This window comes from Rhinolophus ferrumequinum, chromosome 11 (assembly GCF_004115265.2).
Source record: "Rhinolophus ferrumequinum isolate MPI-CBG mRhiFer1 chromosome 11, mRhiFer1_v1.p, whole genome shotgun sequence".
Taxonomy (NCBI): Eukaryota; Metazoa; Chordata; class Mammalia; order Chiroptera; family Rhinolophidae; genus Rhinolophus; species Rhinolophus ferrumequinum.
The window spans coordinates 46916805-46936528 of NC_046294.1; the positions used below are offsets into that span (position 1 = coordinate 46916805).

At 42.9% G+C, this 19724-nt stretch overlaps 2 protein-coding genes across 3 annotated transcripts; both read right to left on the bottom strand.

Annotated features, from left to right (window-relative positions):
* Positions 1-1582: 1582 nt before the first annotated feature.
* LOC117030696 (olfactory receptor 51E1) lies at positions 1583-11334 on the bottom strand. 2 transcript variants are annotated; one of them, XM_033120901.1, is made up of 2 exons: positions 10565-10698; positions 1583-2960 (listed from the first exon to the last, which is right to left on the bottom strand). In XM_033120901.1, the coding sequence occupies exon 2, from the start codon at positions 2916-2918 to the stop codon at positions 1965-1967; it is 954 nt and encodes a 317-aa protein (XP_032976792.1). In that variant the 5' UTR covers positions 2919-2960; positions 10565-10698; the 3' UTR covers positions 1583-1964. The 2 variants fall into 2 exon arrangements, with proteins under 2 accessions (XP_032976792.1, XP_032976791.1); XM_033120900.1 differs by lacking the exon at positions 10565-10698 and adding an exon at positions 11244-11334 and having other exon boundaries at positions 1883-2960.
* A 5875-nt stretch (positions 11335-17209) lies between these two features.
* LOC117030897 (olfactory receptor 51D1) lies at positions 17210-18316 on the bottom strand. Its single transcript, XM_033121143.1, has one exon. The coding sequence runs from the start codon at positions 18220-18222 to the stop codon at positions 17278-17280; it is 945 nt and encodes a 314-aa protein (XP_032977034.1). The 5' UTR covers positions 18223-18316; the 3' UTR covers positions 17210-17277.
* Positions 18317-19724: the final 1408 nt, after the last annotated feature.

Sequence of the window (19724 nt, forward strand, 5' to 3'; positions counted from 1 at the left end):
GGTAAGATTTTTGTTTCCAGTGATCATATATTGCTTTCTTATATATTGACCATATAAGAATTAACAAAGTCTGTCTCTTTCTATGTCTTTCATTCTGTCTCTCTCAGTCCCAATGTCAGTTCCCTACTGGGCAATGGGCTGATCTTCTGTTCAGTCCAAAATGACCAAAGTCTGCACTGACTGTACTTTATGCTCCTAGTTCTGGGGGCCGTCACTCACCTCGGTATATCAGATCCCATACTGCTCACAATTTTAACCTTCTGGAGTCCAGTCCAGGAAATCAGATATGCTCTCTACATGCCCTCTCTACCAAGTAATCCTGTGCTACTAGCAATGGCCAGAAAATTCTGGCTGGCCCTGCGCCATGTTCTCTACTATACTACCTGCTACTCAAATTCACTTACCTCTCTTTGGGTCTGACAAGCACTCCCCCAGTGGGTGGTGGTCTCATTTCTGGCCTGCACATTCCTACTGCACCCCTGTCATGCCCATATGCCCTCCTTCCCATTCTTCTTTCTTCTGGAGGTACTGTGCCTGGCTTGTGGGACTCCTGGGTGGACCTGTGGAACCACACTTATGCTAAGTACAGCTGGCAGGGATTCAGGCTTTATTGGTCTCTCCTATGGTCTTCTTCTCTGAACATTGATGCTGTGGGTTGCACCTGCAGGGCACCTCAGGGCCCTGGGGGTATATGGTGTCCACTTATATGCTCTACTCAGTTTCAGTGGACCCATGTTTCCCTTAGCCTGGCTTCATGGTTAGCCCGATGGGCCACTGGCCTTGTCCAGTCTCATGATGGTTCCTGCTCTTGTCTCCCTGGCCTGTGGGAGACCTGCCAAGTTTTACATGAGTTTCTAGGTGTTCTCAACTGCACCACTCCATAAAGTGTCTCTCCAGATATTCAGTGAATGTCCCCATTGATAATCATACTATTTCCCAAACTGGACACTGTTCGGGAATATACTCCGGCTGCTACTGCACAAGTAGTGTCAAATGGTTCAGGAACTATTAGGATTAAAGCCATCAGCAACATTAGCCGGAAACTCCTAAATACAATATTGGATAGATGAGAAAGGAAATAATACCCTCCGTAAAAATGCAAGACTCTGGATATGTCTAACTCATTACCCTACTGGTCTCTCTAGCATTCCTCTCTACAATATGGAATTAAGCATCAAGAGACATATTTTTTTACGTGTGACCTCATATAATTCACTGGTCCCCATTGAGCATCAATTTCCCCATGGGTACAATGGGGGTTCTAATCATATTCCTGCCTAAATCAAAAGGTTAATAAGAAAATTAAATAAGGAAAAATGTCCACGGACTGTGAAAAATCTCAGAACAGAGTATATCAGCTTTCGTTAATGTAGGTAACAGAAGTCTTTTCATACTTCCAACCCTCCTCTTAAGGGCTGGTACCTAAAAGAAAAGAAATTATTTATTCTCTATGGAGATCATTTGAAGAAGGAAATCCATGTATATGTCTTTTCCTGAGATCCAATATGGTTTAAGATTCTGAGGAGAAAAATCATAGTTTTAAGCCAAATTATCTGTTTGTGTTGTATTGTTGTATTTATTTTAATTTTTTCACACTTAAGACTTTGGTAAATGTTCTTTAGATGTACCACACTTATCTCAGAATGCTGTGGACTATCAGTTCAAGCAATTTCGAGATTTGCACTGAATGGTTAAATGGGAAGTAATAACCCTCCAACCACAACCACCTTAGGGTTTTTAATAATTATATATAGAGAAGAACTAATGGGGAAAACAATATTCAAAACTCGGGATTAGGAGTATAGAGTTTTGCTGCCCCTATCCACGTGGAGATTCTCCAACCAGTTTTGTCTTTGAAGGATCAGTTGTGTTTTTATTAAGGTTTTTTCCCCTAATATTGTCTTCCAAAATATTAAAATCTCAATTGAAAGACTTGAATGAAAAACAAATTTGCTCACTGACACCTAAGGATCTGAAGTGTGGGTGGTCACATGAAAAAGACGAAGGATGCGCTGCCGGATCTCCTTTGTCTTCACTCCATAGACAATAGGGTTGAGCACAGGAGGAATAAGCAGGTAGGTGTTGGCCATGATGATGGGCAGGAGGGAGTCATGCCGCTTGCCAAAACGGTGTACCATAGACAATCCAATGAATGGTACATAGAATATGAAAACAGCACACACATGAGAGACACAAGTGCCAAATGCCTTCATCTGGGCATCACGTGTCAAGCCCAACACAGTCTTGAGGATAAGCAGATATGACAAGGAGATGAGAAGTGAGTCGAGGCCAATGGCAGAGATGATGACGATGAGGCCATAGATCACATTGACGTGGATGTCAGCACAGGCTAGCTTCATGACATCTTGGTGTAGGCAGTAGGAATGGGAAAGGATATTGGAGCGGCAGAAAGGCAGCCGTTTGATGAAGACAGGCAGGGGTGCCATAAGTGCAGCACCCCGTACCACAGCAGCCAAGCCAATCTTGGTAACACGAGGCAATGTTAGCACAGTGGCATGGCGTAGTGGGTGGCAGATGGCCACATAACGGTCAAAGGCCATGGCCAGCAGGACTGTGGACTCCATGCCAGACAAGGAGTGGATGGCAAACATCTGTATCAGACAAGCATCAAACTGGATGGTCGTAGAATTGAACCAGAAGATGGCCATCATTTTGGGCATGGATGAAGTAGAGATGAGGACATCAAGGCCAGAAAGCATGCAAAGAAAGATATACATGGGTTCATGTAGGCTGGGCTCAGTCCGCACAATGTAGATGATTGTCAAGTTACCTAGCACAGCAATAAGGTAGAGGGAGCACAGTGGAAAGGCCAACCAGAACTGAGCTTCTTCCAAGCCTGGAAGGCCTATTAGAATGAAATGGGTAGCACTGGATTCATTGCCATTAGAGCCCACCATAGTGAAGAAGCTGAGCTGTGACCAGTGCCGGGCTGGGAGAAGCTGGAATGCAAAGATAAACCATTGTCAGATCCTTCAGAATCACAATACCACACTTCTTTCCCTTCATGCTAATATCCTATCCTCTGACCCAAACTCTAACTTTATTGTCTACCCAAACTCTGATTCTAAACTCTACTTAGCCGTCCGTTGTAACTCAGGGCCCAGATAAAAATTCACCCTGCCCTACTTGCTAAACCCACCTCTAAAGTCAATCCTGAAAACAAGTGAACTATTAAGGAAAAAAAAAAAAAAAAAAAAAAAAAACAACCTGTAAATATATTTTAAATCATTTAGTTTACCAAAGGTAAGTTATTGAATAAATATGCATCAGGCTTAGATGATAAAAAATCACATCACTTCTTCTATCCAATCTTACCCTTATGTTCCCCTATGCTTAAAACCAACTGTAATTAGAGCTATATCATTAGATTACATTTAACACTAATTCCAGGTGCAAATGTAGCGATATTAATAGCATCATAGATTAACACTGATACCTAACTTTATCTCTAATCCTAATGACCTCTTCAATTCTAGCTTTAACCCTAACTTTAACATTAACCTAAGACTTAATTCTAGTATACCTACTTCATTATAAAGTCTAATAGAATACAAAAAATCCTAACACTCTAACTTCATCCTGAATTCTAACTCAAGAATTTCATTCTTGCCCAAATGTCAATCAAACATCTTACACTTGTCCAAAATACTCCTTTTATATCATAAAAGGAGCAACGACTGAAATGGACGCCATCAGTACCCCAACTAGGTCTCCTTCACCAAGACAATATCTCATCTGCAGGGGATGCTTAGTGCTGAAAGCTCACAGTTCTCCCTTTCTCCAGAAAATTGTCCATGATCAAATGAGAGGCACCTTACCCAGGAAGTTATGCTATTCCCACCAGGGCACATTTAGAGATCAATGACTGCCTGATGTAAAGGTTCAAATGGCTAGCCTCCTTGCCTCCAAGAGGGGGAGATGTGATGCGATGTGTGCTTCAGTTGAGACCACAGCCTTACTTCGCTTTCTTTCCCTGCTCTATGCTGCTTCCTTCACTCCTCTTCTCTTGACAGTAGTCCCTCAATACGGCATTTAAATAAGAATCCCCAGCTCAAGCTCTGTTTCTAGGGGACCCAAAAGGCTTAAGAGAGAGGGACTGACATAGAAGACCAAACCTCATCACTTTAAAAACACTGGAGTAATGATCAATCCTATAGCAGGGTTCCAGTATCCCTTAATATCTGGCTACAAAATTGATGGATGTAAGTAGAGATTGCTAAGGTGGAAAATGTCAGACTTGAGTTTTTTCAGATATCTCTGTTAAAACAATTAGAGAGCTAACTGTTGTCCTTCCTCCTTTCCTTTCTATCATTCACAAATATTCACATGTTCCTACTGTTTATTAGATTATGTAATATATATACACACGTATATACATATATGTATATACGTGTGTATATATATACGCATATATATATTCAGATATAATTTGGCAGCTAGGTATCTCCTCTTCCCATTATAGAAATAGTGCCACATTTAGTTAGGGTATCGTTAAGATCATTTTATCTTGGGAAGAAGAAAGAAAGTTTAGATTTTTAAGATTTGGCTCTTGACAACTGGGGTATGGTCTTTCTGCCTGGGTAATCAGAGAGTACTTGAATGTGAAGAAGAGCCTATGGCCAGCACCAGGAGGGGCTCACACCATTCAACATGTTCGGGATATGTCAGTAGTCTTCATTCCACCATTGAGCTGTCACCCAGAGCTTCCCTCAGACCAGACACAGAGGGGAAAACACTGGAGCATGAGTTTTAGAACACAGGCTAACAGAATGTAATTCAAACTGCTGAAGGGAGAATGTATAAGGAACCATATTTAATCTAGAACTTAGACAAACAGGCCAAAGTCATCAATGTCACTTAAGTCTTCAGTATTGACCTTCAGTATTGTAGCATATGACACTGTGAGCAGTTCCCTCCTTCTTAAACTTCTCCTTTCTCCTTCTGCTGCTCCTCCTCTCTCTCTGATCACTAGTTTTTGGTCTCCTTTCTGGACCTTCAGCCTCCTCTGCTTGACCCTTAAGTATACTCTTAAATGATAATGCAGAATTTTATCCTCAGTGTTTTTCTTGTTTATACCCTCTCCTAAGCTGTCTCATCCCCTTCAATAAATCCATTCGTTATGTATAAACTGTTGATTCCCAAATCTGTTTAGCAAGCCTTGAATTATTTTATGATACAGATTTATAATTCTGAAGTCTTACTAAAGGGATCCAACAGACTTTCTCTAAAGCACATCAAACTCTCCCTGTCCAAAAAACAAACTCTTCCAGAGGCGATGTTGTACAGCTATTAAGAGCATGAGCTGTGAAATCAATCCTGGATTCAAATTCCAGTTGACAACTTCGCTAGCTGTGCAATCTGGGGCAAATCAGTTAACCTCTGGGGAAACCTCAGTTTCCTCATCTTTAAAATGAGGATAATAATCACTGTGTAATAGAGGTTAAAGTGAGGATTAAATGAGATGATCAGTGTAAAGCATTTAATACAATGCCTGCCACACAGCAAATGTGCAAAAAATCATGTCTGTTGTTGTTAACTGTTTTCCTCTTCTCTGTTATGGTGGCCACAACAGTCACACAAGCTAGATACTCTGATTCCGACTGCCATGCTTCTCACATAAACTTCTTTCTTCATCTTCAAACCCAAATATCTTCAAGCCAAAAGAAATCAAGTCACTCTCTGTGGTTTAAAAACAATACCTTTGAAAGGTCCAAATTAATCCTAGAATAAAGACCAAATTACTAGGGTGTGGCCAAAGGTCTGTCTTTCAGCCTCTGAGCCTAGGTTTCTCTCTCCCCACTCTTCACCACGGCTCCTGGGCCCCAGCCACGTTACAATACATACTATTTTCATGAAGTAGCATTGATTCTCATGGCTCTGTGTCTTTTTGTCTTTTTTACCTCTTGTCCCTTTGTCAAGATCCTCTCAGACTGCACTCCTTGACTTTCCACTGAGCAAAATCTTATTCATCTTTCACATCCTGGCATACTGTCTCTGTCCTGTGCTATTTTCCTAAGCCTCCTTCCCCTGGATGTAATTAATTATTTCCTGCTCTGTGTTCCCAAAGAACTTTGTTTAGGTCTCTTTTTATGCATTTACCCTCCTGAATTATGAATTCCTGTTTTTCCCCGAATTATTAATTCCTTAATGTCAGGAACCCTATCATATTTATTAGTGTTTTATTGATGTTTGTTGAAAATGAAAATGAGTTTTATCAAAAGAAACATCCCTCGATAGGCATCTGATGAGCATTGCACAATCACAGGGGGAGGAAAGGCTGCCAGTTGTCTGAACTATAGAGACTTTTGAGAAGAATAAAAGAATGCTTGGCAGGTCAGTGGCAGGGTGATCTTAAGTTCAGAACAAACATTGTTAGGGTCAGACAGAAAGGTCTTTCTTACCCAGGGAGCCAGAGGGCATGAGAGGATACATGGAAAACACAGTAGGTACAAAGCCTTGGCTCTAAGTAAATGCAAAGTGGACATGCAGCACAGTTTGTGCCCAAGAGAGGGAGTGACTTAGGATCTCTCACCTGGAAACATCAGCAAGAAGGCTCTGGTACTCCAGAGGGCCAGATATCCATGCCATCCTAGAATTTCAAATGAACAGACATGGTGCAGTAGGACAATTCCCAGGATAAAACTGTGCTGCCTTAGGAGACATGTTGGGAAAGACTCACGGATTGCTATATTCAATGCTATTACCTCTGAGGGTAAAAGATGTGATGAGCAAAGCCCTAAGCTAGGAATGCAAGTCTCAGCTCTAAATAAATGCAGAAGACAATAATAACTCGTAATGCTGCTACAAAATTATATGAGATAAAGCATGTCAAAAGGCACTGTGAAAACAGCATTACAGTGTGCAAAGCACTTTTTTTCACATTTCCATAAAAATGGAAAACAAAATCTCTGAAAAAATATAAAGTTTCTAAAAATTTTTCATTTCCCTTCGATTTGTCATCTTGATACTCCACCTCAAGCACACACATACACACACACAAGCACACACTCGTACACACACACGTACTGACTAGCAGTCAGTCTCCCACAGTGGCAAAGACTAAGCACTGATATGGAGATTGCAGAAATCAGAGAGGAAGATTCAGCTCGCCTGGGAGGGAGGTGCCTCGGTAGCATGAAGTGGGCAGATATCTCTGGAGGTGAAATGTCAGGCTGCACCTCAGAAGACTGCAGTAGGAGAGAAATGAAAAAATGGGGAAGGCAGCTGTCCAGAGGGCCCAAGAATCACCCTTCACACTGTCCAGCCCTGAAGCATGCCAATCTCCCACAATCCCACCAGGAGGCAGGCAGAGGGACAAAATGACTTCCAGCCTGAGCGACAGTTGGTAATTAGAACCACTGGCACGCACTCAGAGATAGAATGTTTGGAGCCCTGGAGGAAATTGGAATTAAATCCCTCTAGTTTGAAAATAAATCATAATCAAGGAAAAATAAACAGTGTTTTTTTTTCTTCTTCTTTTTTTTTTTTAGAAAGCCCACTCTGCTCTCACCTCCAGGGAGTAACTCTGGGCGTGAGATTTTTCTCTGAAAAAGTCACACTATCTTAAACAAGTCCCAGAAATGTTTTTTGGAGGACTGTGAAGGACATCTTGGCCCTTTCTTGAGGATGAGGGAGCAGGAGCTCCTTGATACACAGAGTGGAAATCTACTTTGAGGCTTTCGATCCCCCTCATTCCTTCTCCCTGGCTTCCAGGACTCTGTCCCCAGTGCCAGCTCAGCCCCTATGACCAGCCCTTCTTCACACTCTTCCCCAGAACTCTCTCAAAGACCCATAGAAAAGCAGTCAGTGAGGTAAGACAGGGCTATTAGCTCTATCTCTTCTTACACAGGAGAACAATGAGGTCATTCCCAACACTGATTTTACTGTTTTTGTGATAACAGCAGAAATCATTGAGTGACTACAAAATGCCAAACACTGTATAAAGCTAATCTCTACCCCAATAACAACACTGCATGATAGGAATTCTATATTTCTTCTCTATATTGTATGTGAGAAAACTGAGGTCCCAAGGGGGTTAAATAATGTTCCCAGGGTTAAACAATTGACTGGTAAGTAGGAATTTAACCTAGACTAACTCCAATGCCTTTATTTTCCCCTATTCTAGGTTGCCTTTAACTGTGCTGCACCTTCTGAAAGCCAAGAGGTAGGATAGGAGAAGTCTTGGTAAAATAGAATACCTGGCCCAGGTAGATCCTTGGAAGGAAACTCAAGAGGGCAGGAAAGAAGACCCTGCTTACTGGGATCTGGGCACTCTCCTTCTTTCAGCCCCAACTCCTCTGGCTGTGACATGGGCAGCCCCCACAGTGGAGATTAAAAAGCTTTATCCTCTACCAAGTTCTTCTTTCATTTACAATTAGAGCCTCTCGTCCACCTGTCAGGCAGATATTATTAATCCCATTAGACATATAAGGATATTGAGAGGTACTTAGATCTCTCAGTACCAAGTCCATGTGCTTTCTAATAGGCCAGGTTACTGCTCTGCCTTCTCCCAGTCTCCTTAAGAATGGACCCATGATTTGTAAGAACTATTTCCATGTTATTCTCCAAAGAATCCAAAATTTGAGGCCCCATGAGTCCAGAAAGCCTCTCCAGGACTCAGGACACCTGACCAGCTCTTCCACTTAGGTTCAGTGGGGAAAGAAACGAGGGGATAAGAGAGAGGATTCGTGGTTACTACCATTTCTGGGCTAAGCACACAGAAGGTTCCATGCCTAGAGGAGTGGGTTGGGGACCTCAGGTGCCATTGCCAGCCTCTGTGAGAACATCTAAAAGAGAATATCCTGGGAGAGAAGCCCAGAAGTACCTGGGAGCTTCTAGCTCCTACTCCCAGGCCCAGCCAGGGAAGGCCGACCTCAGGGGCAATGCTGTCACCTGCAAGGACCGGAGGAGCTCATCACTCGATTCGTGGAGGAGCATTTTTCCTACTATTCCATGAGGGTAGTAGCCCCAGAATCACATCCACCCCAAATTATCCACATCCTCTCTCCCTTAAACTCACTTGTATTCACTTGAGAATGGCCAAGAGGAGAATGGAAAGATAAGAGACTTCAACTTCTAACTCAATAAAAAATTAGGCTCCCAACCCCCTTCTGCTCACTCACGTCAGTCTGGCCCTGTAAAATTACTACTACACAAAGCCCCAAGGGGTCAGGTCCCTGCCCCTCCCCTTCCCAAGTAGGACAGAATCAATAAGCACCCACAGACCTGCAAAGCTTGACCTAGTTATCAGTGCCCTACTCTCGCCATTGCTTGCATGCAAGGGAAATGTGGTGCAGTGCAAAAGTTAAATTAGAACTTTGATCAATACACTGATCCTTTCAACAATTACAGGCAAACCTCAGAGACATTGCACGTTAAGTCCCATACAGCTGCCATAAAGCAAGCTGTAATTCTTTTGCTGGTGGAAAAAAGATTCAATTTGTAAAAAAATGCAACATCTGCGGAGTACAATAAAGAGAAGCCCAATAAAACAAGGTAGGCCTGTATTGATTGACTGACTACTGTGGACCAGAGTCTGTGCTAAGCACTGCAGATACTGAGATACAGAGAAAATAAGTCACAGTTCAGCCTTCCAGCTGTGGGGTAAACTTGAGACAAATATGTGGCCATCACAGCTTGTGGTGATAAATGTTAGGATAAGAGTAAGTACGAGGGCATCAGGAGCAAACAGACAATAGCTCACCAAGTCGTGAGGCTCAGCGAGCTTTCCTGAGAAGATGATGTCTGAGCCAAGACTTGTGGGGCAAGTTGCAGTTAACGAGTCAGGGTTGTGGGTATGGGGACAGCAGCATGCAATTAGACAACAAAAATGCATTGAGTGCCTACTATTTGCCCCAAACTGAAGATAAAACAGAAAAGATCACTGTTCTCACAGAGCTCATATATTAGGAGGGCAATAACAAAAAATTTACAAATAAATGAGCAAGAACATTTCAGACAAAGATGAGTGCACTAAAGACAAGCCAGAGTGATAGGAGGCAAAGGACAGGCACAGGGCACCCATATTGAGATGGTAGTCAGTAAAAGCCCCTCTGAGGAGGTGACATATGAGCTAAGAGCTGTGTAATGAAATAACGCCAGCCATTCTATTAATAAGATTTAGGAAAAGAGTGTTCCAAGCAGAGGAGACAACAAAAGAAAAAATCTTGAGGCAAGAATGAGTTTGGGGTTTCACACAACAAAAAGATCGATATAACTGTAGCACAGGAGAGTTTCAGAAGATGAGAGCAGAGAGGAGGGCAAGAGCCAGGTCATGTAGTTAGTGGCTTGCAAGACAAGACAAGGAGCTTTGATTTCATTCTGAGTGACTTGGGAGAATTTAAGCAACAGACCCAATCTAATTTGGTTTTTGTTTGTTTTTTAATTGTTAATTTTTTTATTAGTTTCAGGTGTACAAGGCAACATAATAGTTAGACATTTACACCCCTCACAAAGAGATAACTCTCCCCCCCCCACCCGAATCTAATTTGTTTTTAAAAGTACACTCTCACACGTGCAAAGACCCAGACAGAAGAGAACATACCTTGTTTGGAAGGCTGCAAGTGATTCAGTGTGGCTGGGGCAAAGAGTGCAAGGCAGGAGAAGTTGCAGTGTAGACACTAATCCAGTTTTTAAATGAGCTAAAGACTGAACCCTGATCCTAAGCACAGACTGGGTCAGGATCAGGCCCCAAGAAGACTGCCAAGTGCCAATCTCAACCACAGCCTGACTCCTGCTACAGAGTCTCCGATGAGCCTGGATCTCAATCAGAGTTCACAACCCATATAGAGCTATAGTCTGACCCCTAATCACAAACTGAGTTTTGACCACACTAATGACCTGGGACTGGCCTTGTTCACACACCGAACTCCATTTCAACTCGAGCTCAGTCCCAACCCCATCTGTTCTCTGCTCCCCTTCACCTCCATTTAGGCTAACTCCTGCCAGGCTCAAGATGGGCATACCAGTAAACTGATTAATGAGAAATTGCTTGGAAACTACCCAGAGGCAGCATCTAACACCACCCATGCTTCCCTTCACCACACAAACATCGAAATTGCTAAGGCTGTCTGCCCTCTGAGTCAGGAGCCTTGTTCAACACCACTGGTCCCACGCCTGTACTTCTGGTTCTTCACAGCCTGGTTTCTCCTTCACTCAGCAGGTCTAATGGGAGACCCCTAGCTACACATACCTGGATGTACCACCTGGTCTCCTGAACTCACCTCAACTTCACTGCAGGAACGTGTGCCCTTTTCTCTAGCACTCTTCCTGAAGAGGTCTGGCAGGCTGTACTGCAGTGCAGCCCTCTCTGCCTCCGCCCCCGCCTTTGGACCTCCTTGGTCAGGGTTATTTATTTATTCTGTCTTATCTCCTCCTCCTTCTGTTTCTCCCTGCTGGTGGGTGGATGCTGCCCAGAGGATCTGTCAGCAGGTACCCCCCTAGTAGCCAAATGTGGGGCTGGTGTTCTTCTTGACTTCTGTGTCCTAGGAAGGAGTGCCTGGGGGCATGCGGAAGAAAGGACAGTGGGTAGAGAGGAACCCTAGAGACCTCCCCAGGTGGGCCCTGTGCCAGCTCCCAATATGAACTTATACAGGGGGAATGAGTAAGGAAAGGCTACAAGGAACTCATTTATGTGACCATGGCTTTTGTGAGGAAATTTTCTCCAAGTTTCTTCCGAGGCTCATCACACTCAGCCAGAGGAAAGGCAAAATAAGCTTTCAGGGAGATCCCATGATTAATTGCCAGCTCATTGCCTTCCTGAAGCTTTCTCTGTCCCCTACCTTCTTTCCGTTGGTGGCGCCTGCTTGGTTCCTTGCTGAGACTGAATCCTAATGGACCCATTTGCAATTCCCCAAACCTCTGGGTCTACATTTTCTTTCTCCTCGGGCTCTGGGCCCTGTGTCTAACTAACTAATAACAGGAGTCCCATGAGACCATGCCTCTGCCTGGCCTTGGGCTGAGGAAGGAGGCTGTGATTTCCTTAACCCTCCCTTACCCCCCAAAACCAGCCATATAAGAACAATGTCATCTGGTTTCTCTCTTAAGGGCAAAAATAGTGAGAGAACATTTTAGAGAGTTAGAGAACAACTTGAATGTGAAACTAAATACCTTCCATATTTAAATAAGTTAAAAAAAAAAAACCATGTCTATAAATAAGTGAATTTTTGTTGGTTTCTCCTTATTTTTTACTGATTAATTTCACAACTGTAGGTTTTATATTCACAACAAAGGGCATGCTGACTTCAGTTGTACAAAAATAAGCAATGGCAAACCAGGCCAGTCCAACACAGACCACATCAAAACTAGTGATTATAAGAGCTCCAGGGGAAAAGGAACCCTCATACACTTTTCATGGAAATGTACATTGGTACAGCCGCTATGTAAAATAGTATGGAGGTTTCTCAAAAAATTAAGAATAGAATTACCATATGATCCAGGAATCCCTCTGCTGGGTATCTACCAAAAAAAATTGAAAACATTTATCTGTAAAGATAGATGTACCCAATAATGTTGCAGCATTATTTACAGTGTCCAAGATATGGAAACAACCAAAGTTGTTTCCTTCAATAGACAATTGGATAAAATACGTGGTATATATACATAATGGAATACTACTCTGCCATAAGAAAAGACGAAATACTGCCATTTGCAACAACATAGATGGATCTTGATAAGTCAGACAGAAAAAGTTGAGAACCATATTGCTTCACTTATATAGAATATAAAACTGAAAGCAACAAAGGAACAAGACAAACAAAGAAGCAGAAATTCATAGATAAGACAATAGTTTAGTGGTTACCAGAGGGTAAGAGGGGTGGGGTAGTAGAAGGGGGGTAAAATATATGGTAAAGGGGGTAAAATATATGGTGATGGAAGGAGAACTGACTCTGGGTGGTGAGCACACAATGTGATATATAGATGATGTATTATAGAAATGTACACTTGAAACCTATGTAATTTTACTAAATATTGTCACCCCAATAAATTTAATTTTAAAAAATACAAAAAGAAAAAATAAGAGCTCCAGGTACCTGCAAACCTGCAGCTTGAAACTTGCTGCCAACACCCTTGAGCCATCTCTACTACTTCCCTCAACTTTCCATAGACTTAAACTGTATGAATACTTTTTAAAAAATTACCCAGGAACTTCTTCTTCTGGCTAAGATGGAGTAACAGGAAGTAACGTCCACCTAAACAAATGTAAAGTGGACAGTATATATAAAGCAATGGTTTGTAAGACCCTGGATATCAGGTAATGAAGGACATTGAGCCCTGACACATGGGAAACACATGAGGTGAACCCTATGTGTTCCCAGCATACTACCTTGAAAGAGTTTCCATGCTGCAGCACAGGGACGGAGAACCAGGCAGAGTCCAGAGGACACCCTAGTTTGAGGATGTGGAGCTGAGAGTTCAAGAAGATCAAGCTAGCTAGAATTTGAAGGCACAATATTAAAGATGAGAGATCTACGTGGAGAGAGAACCCAGAGATGTGCAGAGGGTCCTCCTCCAGCATTGGACTGAGTACTGAGCATCACAGGCGTGTGAGCAAGCTGGGGAAAGAGCCACAAGGAAAGATTAGAGAGAGCATGTCCAGTGTTCACACAGAACCAAGGAGAGCGAGCATTCCCACCAGCCAGACTGGAAAACCTCAGGATTCACAGGGCATTGAGTAAAGAATACAGAAAAATCTTGTCTCAGTAGTGCGAATAATTAACTAGACATTACCTAGAGTATAATGTTGTGCTTGGATCATAATGGTCATTAATAGCCGGAGAAAGTACTTTGTGGACTTTATAAAATGATACAGGTCAAACTAAGGAGTATAATTTATAGAGAAAGGAACACGAGATGAGAGTGGATGGGGAATAAGAGTGAATTGGTTCATCTAAAGTGAACCAGATCCCACTCAGACTCTCCCTTTTCTGAGAGGCGCCAGCCAAACAGCCATTGAGCGTCTCACATGCCAGGCCCTGCAGATAAAGGAAAACTAGTCCTTGTCTTCAAGAGAGAAAGACAACTATCATACGGATATTTACATTCTATCATGGAGGATAAACAGAGAGTTACCATACAACTATTTAAGCTCTGTAACAGTTGGAATGTAGAACTTTAAGTGTTACGCTGGAGGGAAGTGTGGAATCTGAGAGAGCATAGAGGAAGCCCTTAATCTAGTCTAGCAACTCGCCACGTTTTCCAACAAGCAACAATTACTGCAGCAACAGTTACAGCTACTCAAGTAACAGTGTTGTAGAGGACTCAGAGATCTCCCAAGATCTCCTGAGAAAGAAAGCTACGAGGTAGTCTAAAACTAGTGACGCTGCATCTGGACAAGGGACTAGCTTCTGGCCTGTGCACAGAATGTGGCTATGAAAGGTGAAGACAGCAGTATTTTTAATATTATCCCCTATAATGAAATAAACCTATCTCACTTTATCAGTTTGAGTATTTAAAACTAAAGCAGGTCTTCGAATAACATTGTTTTGTTCAACATCATTTTGTTACAATGTAGCTGAGATGCCATAGAAACTTAACCCTTGCTTATAACAATTAGCCAATGGTAAAATTGGTTTTGTTACAAGTCATTTCACTTCAAGTTGCAGAATTTATTGATGATGTTAAGTGAGGCCTGACTGTATTGTCACCAACATTTATTGATCGCTTTCTATTTTCCATATGTTTTCACACCTATTAGCCTATTTAATCCCCACAACCCATACAACAGGAGTTACGTTATATTTCTGTTTTATAGTGCTTACGGTTTCCAAAATTACGGTGGTTCAGTAGGCTAAGTAACATGCCCAAATATCAAAGCTAGTGATCCTAACCTCTCTCACAGGTAATTCCAACCCCACAGTGTCTCTTTTTTTTTTTTTTTTTTTTTGACATAGATATCAACCACATTTAAAGGAACTTTTGGGCAAGGTTGGGCTTTCGCTGAATTTTACTGGTAAATTAGAATTTCATTTGTAAATCACACAGCAGTGCAGGGAAATGAATGTCAACTTCTCTGAAGCTTTGTGAAAACAATTTATTAGGAAATAAAAATTAACAAGTCAGGCCAAACTGGTGATACATTGCACAATTCGGAGAGTACAATTCACATAGGTTATGATTGTGAATGACGTTAAGACAAACACGAATATGATCATTCCTTTCATGTTTACAATACTTTGCAGTCTACAAAGGACATTCATAGTATTTGAGCTTTACAACATCATTGCTGTTGCAATTTGTCATTACACAGAAGAGGAAATGAGATTCAAAGATTTACACAGTATGCCACTTTATGATATTTCCAGGTTTTTAACCTCATAAGATTGCAGTTTGTCATTACACAGAGAAGGAAATGAGATGCAGAGATTATTACATGGTATGCCCCCATATGGTACTTCCAGGACTTTGACTTCATATGTCCTACTTTAGTATTCTTTCCCCTGCCTCAAATGAATCTCCATTGTTTTCTACCTGTCATTTTTCAATGCAAACATTTTTGACTTACCAGATTCTAAGAGTTGGAAGTTAAATGAGTATACCTGGAGCGAGAAACTCAGGATGTTTACACATATTTAGTAGCTCAGTAAGAAAGGGACAGGAGAGGGAAAGATACTGTGACCTGCTACTGAGTCAGGAGGCCAGGGACTTACAGAGAGAATCCGTCAGGAAGGGCAGGAGGAAAGACAGGAAGAGTTGACAGGGCACCTGAAATCCTGTGGTCAGGATGAAGAAGGTGTGGTCTGAGAAGATGCAAATAGGAGACACTGTGTTTTCCCATCACTCCCAGAGGCTGAGCCATAAGCCCATGCTAAGCCCAGGCCAAGAACCTGGGCCTCTGAGAGTCATGGCTCTCAGATTTGGAAATTACTTCCACAATCAGTACTGCTTTAACCTCCTGCCTTCACCCCTAATACATACAGACACCATTCAACAATCAGTGCCCAAGAACACAGATAATGTATTCACTCTTGTGCCAATCTATACCCACTACACAAAGGAAATGTGCCCTAAAACATATGCCCTAAAACACAATCATCACAAGCAATGCAATGCATGTGTGCCTATGCACACACATGTGTACACACATGTCCTTCAGACACTACATTCCACCTACATATGACTAAAGACACATATATCACACAAAATAATCTAATGTCTTAGATACTAAGCATAACATACATATGCCCAAAGATAAATACCACACATGCCAAAAGGTATAACCATCCCAATACTACACACATTTCACACACTCATGCATATTATGTATTCTACGTTGTTATAAATATGTAATATTTTACATTCTACATATGATATTCTATATTTTACATATTATAAATATGAAGAAAAATAGAGGCCCCATTTTTATCAGAAACACATCAAGATATTGTCCAACATTCTCGCATAGATGCTCATCACATACCAACTGAGACCACATAAACACCATAAATGTGAAATCAGAGGTGTTATTTATGAAATATATGCAAGCCAAGACACAGCTACCACACTCACCAAGACACAACTGGCACGTTTTCTATGTTCTCTCTCCCTCTCTCTCTCTCTCTCTCCCTCTTTCTCTCTCTCTCTCTTTCACACACACACACACACACACACACACACACGAATCATATATATCCACATAAACAAACCTACACAGCATCCTTATGGAAAAGTAGTCTTCTAATAGTGACTGTCAACTATAACTGGAAAAAAAAGAAGAAAAAGAAAAACGGTCTCCAGTAGGGCCACATAGATGAACATGGTACAGAAACCTAAACACTTCATGTGAGCTGCCCCCTCTCCTGTTACCATCACCCGCCTCTAAAAAGAAAAAAAAAAAGACTATGTAACCACTTTGGAATCCAAAAAGAAAGCTCACAGCCAACACAGCTTCACTGACATGGATGCTTGGGAGCAAGAATAATTAAAAGCATACATCGAGACAGGAATGAATCATGAGCTGTGGCATTTATAGCCTTATCACGTCAAAACTCTATGTGTTTTCTAGTTGGAAGACAGAAATAAAGCCAGGCCATCATACCAGAGAGACTCGCGTGATCATTCTCCAGGATGGCCTATCCAAGCTGGTCAGAAGTTCTTCTGTATTGTCACATTCCTGGAAACAGAAAACTAAGATCTATTTAGATAACTAAATAGGCAAACAGCCCAATGGGTTGGATGCTGTAATCACCAAGACATTCAACAGGATCCTTGTCCTCCCATGTTTGGTAGGAAATGAGGACACTGAGGAGGTTATCCTGCTCACCTGCCATCCAGTGAGAATATACGGAGGACCCGTGAACGAATCTTCTTGGTCTTGGCCCCATAGACAATGGGGTTGACCACAGGTGGTAGTAGCAGGTAGATATTAGCCATGATCACATGGAGCAGGGAGGTAGGGCCACCCAGCCTGTGCACCACCGAGAGCCCAATGAGGGGCACATAGAAGACCAGCACAGCACAGAGATGGGAGATGCAGGTGTTCAAGGCCTTGAGTGCTGCCCCCCAAGAGGACATGTCCACCACAGCCCTCAGGATGAGGATGTAGGAGAGGCCAATAAAGAGGGAATCCACACCCATGACTGAGAGGATGATAAAGAGTCCGTACACTACATTGACCGTAGTGTCAGTACAGGACAGCTTCATAATATCTTGGTGTAAACAGTAGGAGTGTGTCACAGTATGCGTTTGGCAGTATGACAACCGCTTCAGGATGAAGGGCAGTGGGAAGAAGAATACAAATCCCCTAATCAGGGCAGCTAGTCCGATCTTGGCGACAGTAGGCCTTGTGAGCACAGAAGCATGCCGCAGTGGGTGGCAGATGGCCACAAAGCGGTCAAAAGCCATGGCCAGCAGGACAGCTGACTCCATGGCTGACAGGGCATGGATAAGAAACATCTGGGCCAGACAAACATTGAACTCAATCTCCTGGATGCCTGTCAGGAAGAGGCTGGTCATCTTGGGCATGGTGACAGAGGAAAGGACCAGGTCAGTGGTGGAAAGCATGGCCAGGAAGAGGTACATGGGCTCATGCAGTTGCCTTTCCATGCGGATAATGAGGACAATGGCCAGGTTTCCCAGGGTGGCTAAGCCATACATAAAACACAGTGGGAAAGCAAGCCAAAAATGTACGTTAGGCCCCAGGCCAGGGATGCCCACCAGCAGGAAGTATGCTGGGTGAACCAGAGTTCCATTTGGAGTAGCCATGACAGGAAACAAGAGCTGAGGCTTTTGAATCCCAAGTCCAGAGGCTATGAAAGGAAAAAGGAAGAAATATCATTCAGCCATGGCTCAGAGGAGAGAAAGGACTTATAAGGAAAGGGCAGTGGAGTAGTGATGGTAGCAAAGAGTACTTCTGAACTCTGTCTGCTCTAATTCGCCTTAAGCACAATCCCTGGAGGTCTCATTAATCTCAGTGTGTGACAACCACTCAGCAAACATATGCAATAGCTCCTCGTTTCCAGAGCTGATGTTGCTGACCTGGGGCACTGCTCTTGGCCACTTTCCCTACAGGGTTGACGGGCTTGCACAGAACCTTCCAGACTGAACCCAGCTCTTCTAGTGCATGTGGGGTTAGGGCTAGTTTGGATTCAGAGTTTGAGGCTCAGTCTGTGGTTGCCTTTAAGACCACTCTGATCTGATTTAGGGCAGGAAGAAGGGTTTCAGTCTGGGACTGGATTTCAAGAGACAAGTTTGTGTTTAGGCCTGAGTAGCATTTCTCAGACTTCCCTGATAGATTCATCTGGAGCCAGTTATTGAAAACACTATCCCTCCAGGTTCTACTCCAGGATCAGAGAATCAGAATTTCCATGGAGGGCTCAGAAATCTGGTTTTTAAAAAAAGTAAGTCCCTCTTCCCAGGTGATATTTTTTAATCAGAGAAATTGGGAAAAGCTGTTCTGATCATCTGGGAGGTAGGGAGATGAGGGTAAAGAAAGATTATCATTCCCAGCCCCCAGCAAAGAATAGAACAGAATCTTTCCTCAGGATCTCTCAAGGCTCCCATGACAGTCAGTTCCAGCTTGCGCTTGGCTGCGGGGTGACATGGAACCCAGAAGCATCTGAGACATGGAAAGAAGATCAGTCGGTGTCACTGGCGGTGCTGTCTGGTGCCCACACATTCCCCCTTCCTCTACCACTCTCCCTGGCGGTCCCATAACACCCCAGGCTCAGCTTTCCTTTTCTGCACAGATCACTCTGTTCTAAGCCTCTGTCCTGAGATCAGACCCATATAACCTGCTGCCTCTTCATACTTCTACTTGGATAGCCCATGGGCCTCACACTCATCTTGCCCCAAAGAGGCCCCCTTCTGAACGGTACCACTCAGTCACCCAAGTCATCCAGTCCCATCTAAGTCCTATCTTGATGTCTGCTCTTTCACCTCCATGTGTGGCTTCGTTTCTCCAATTAATCTTTTATGGCCTTTCCTCTTATTTAACACACCATCCCACCCCCCAACCCCATTATATCATCCATGATGCTCTGATTACGATAAGAGCCTCCTAACTCACCTCCCTGACTCCAAACCCAGTCTGTGCTAATCTACCTTCCACATCACTACCATCTACACAGCAAACTGGGTATGTCAGGCTCCCAGGTGGCAAGTTACAGGTGACTCCCAAAGCCTTCAAGATAGAGTTGGAATCACTTGGTCTGCATTCAAGGCCTTCACAGTGAGCCTCCAACTTAACTTTCCAGCCCAGCTTCTCA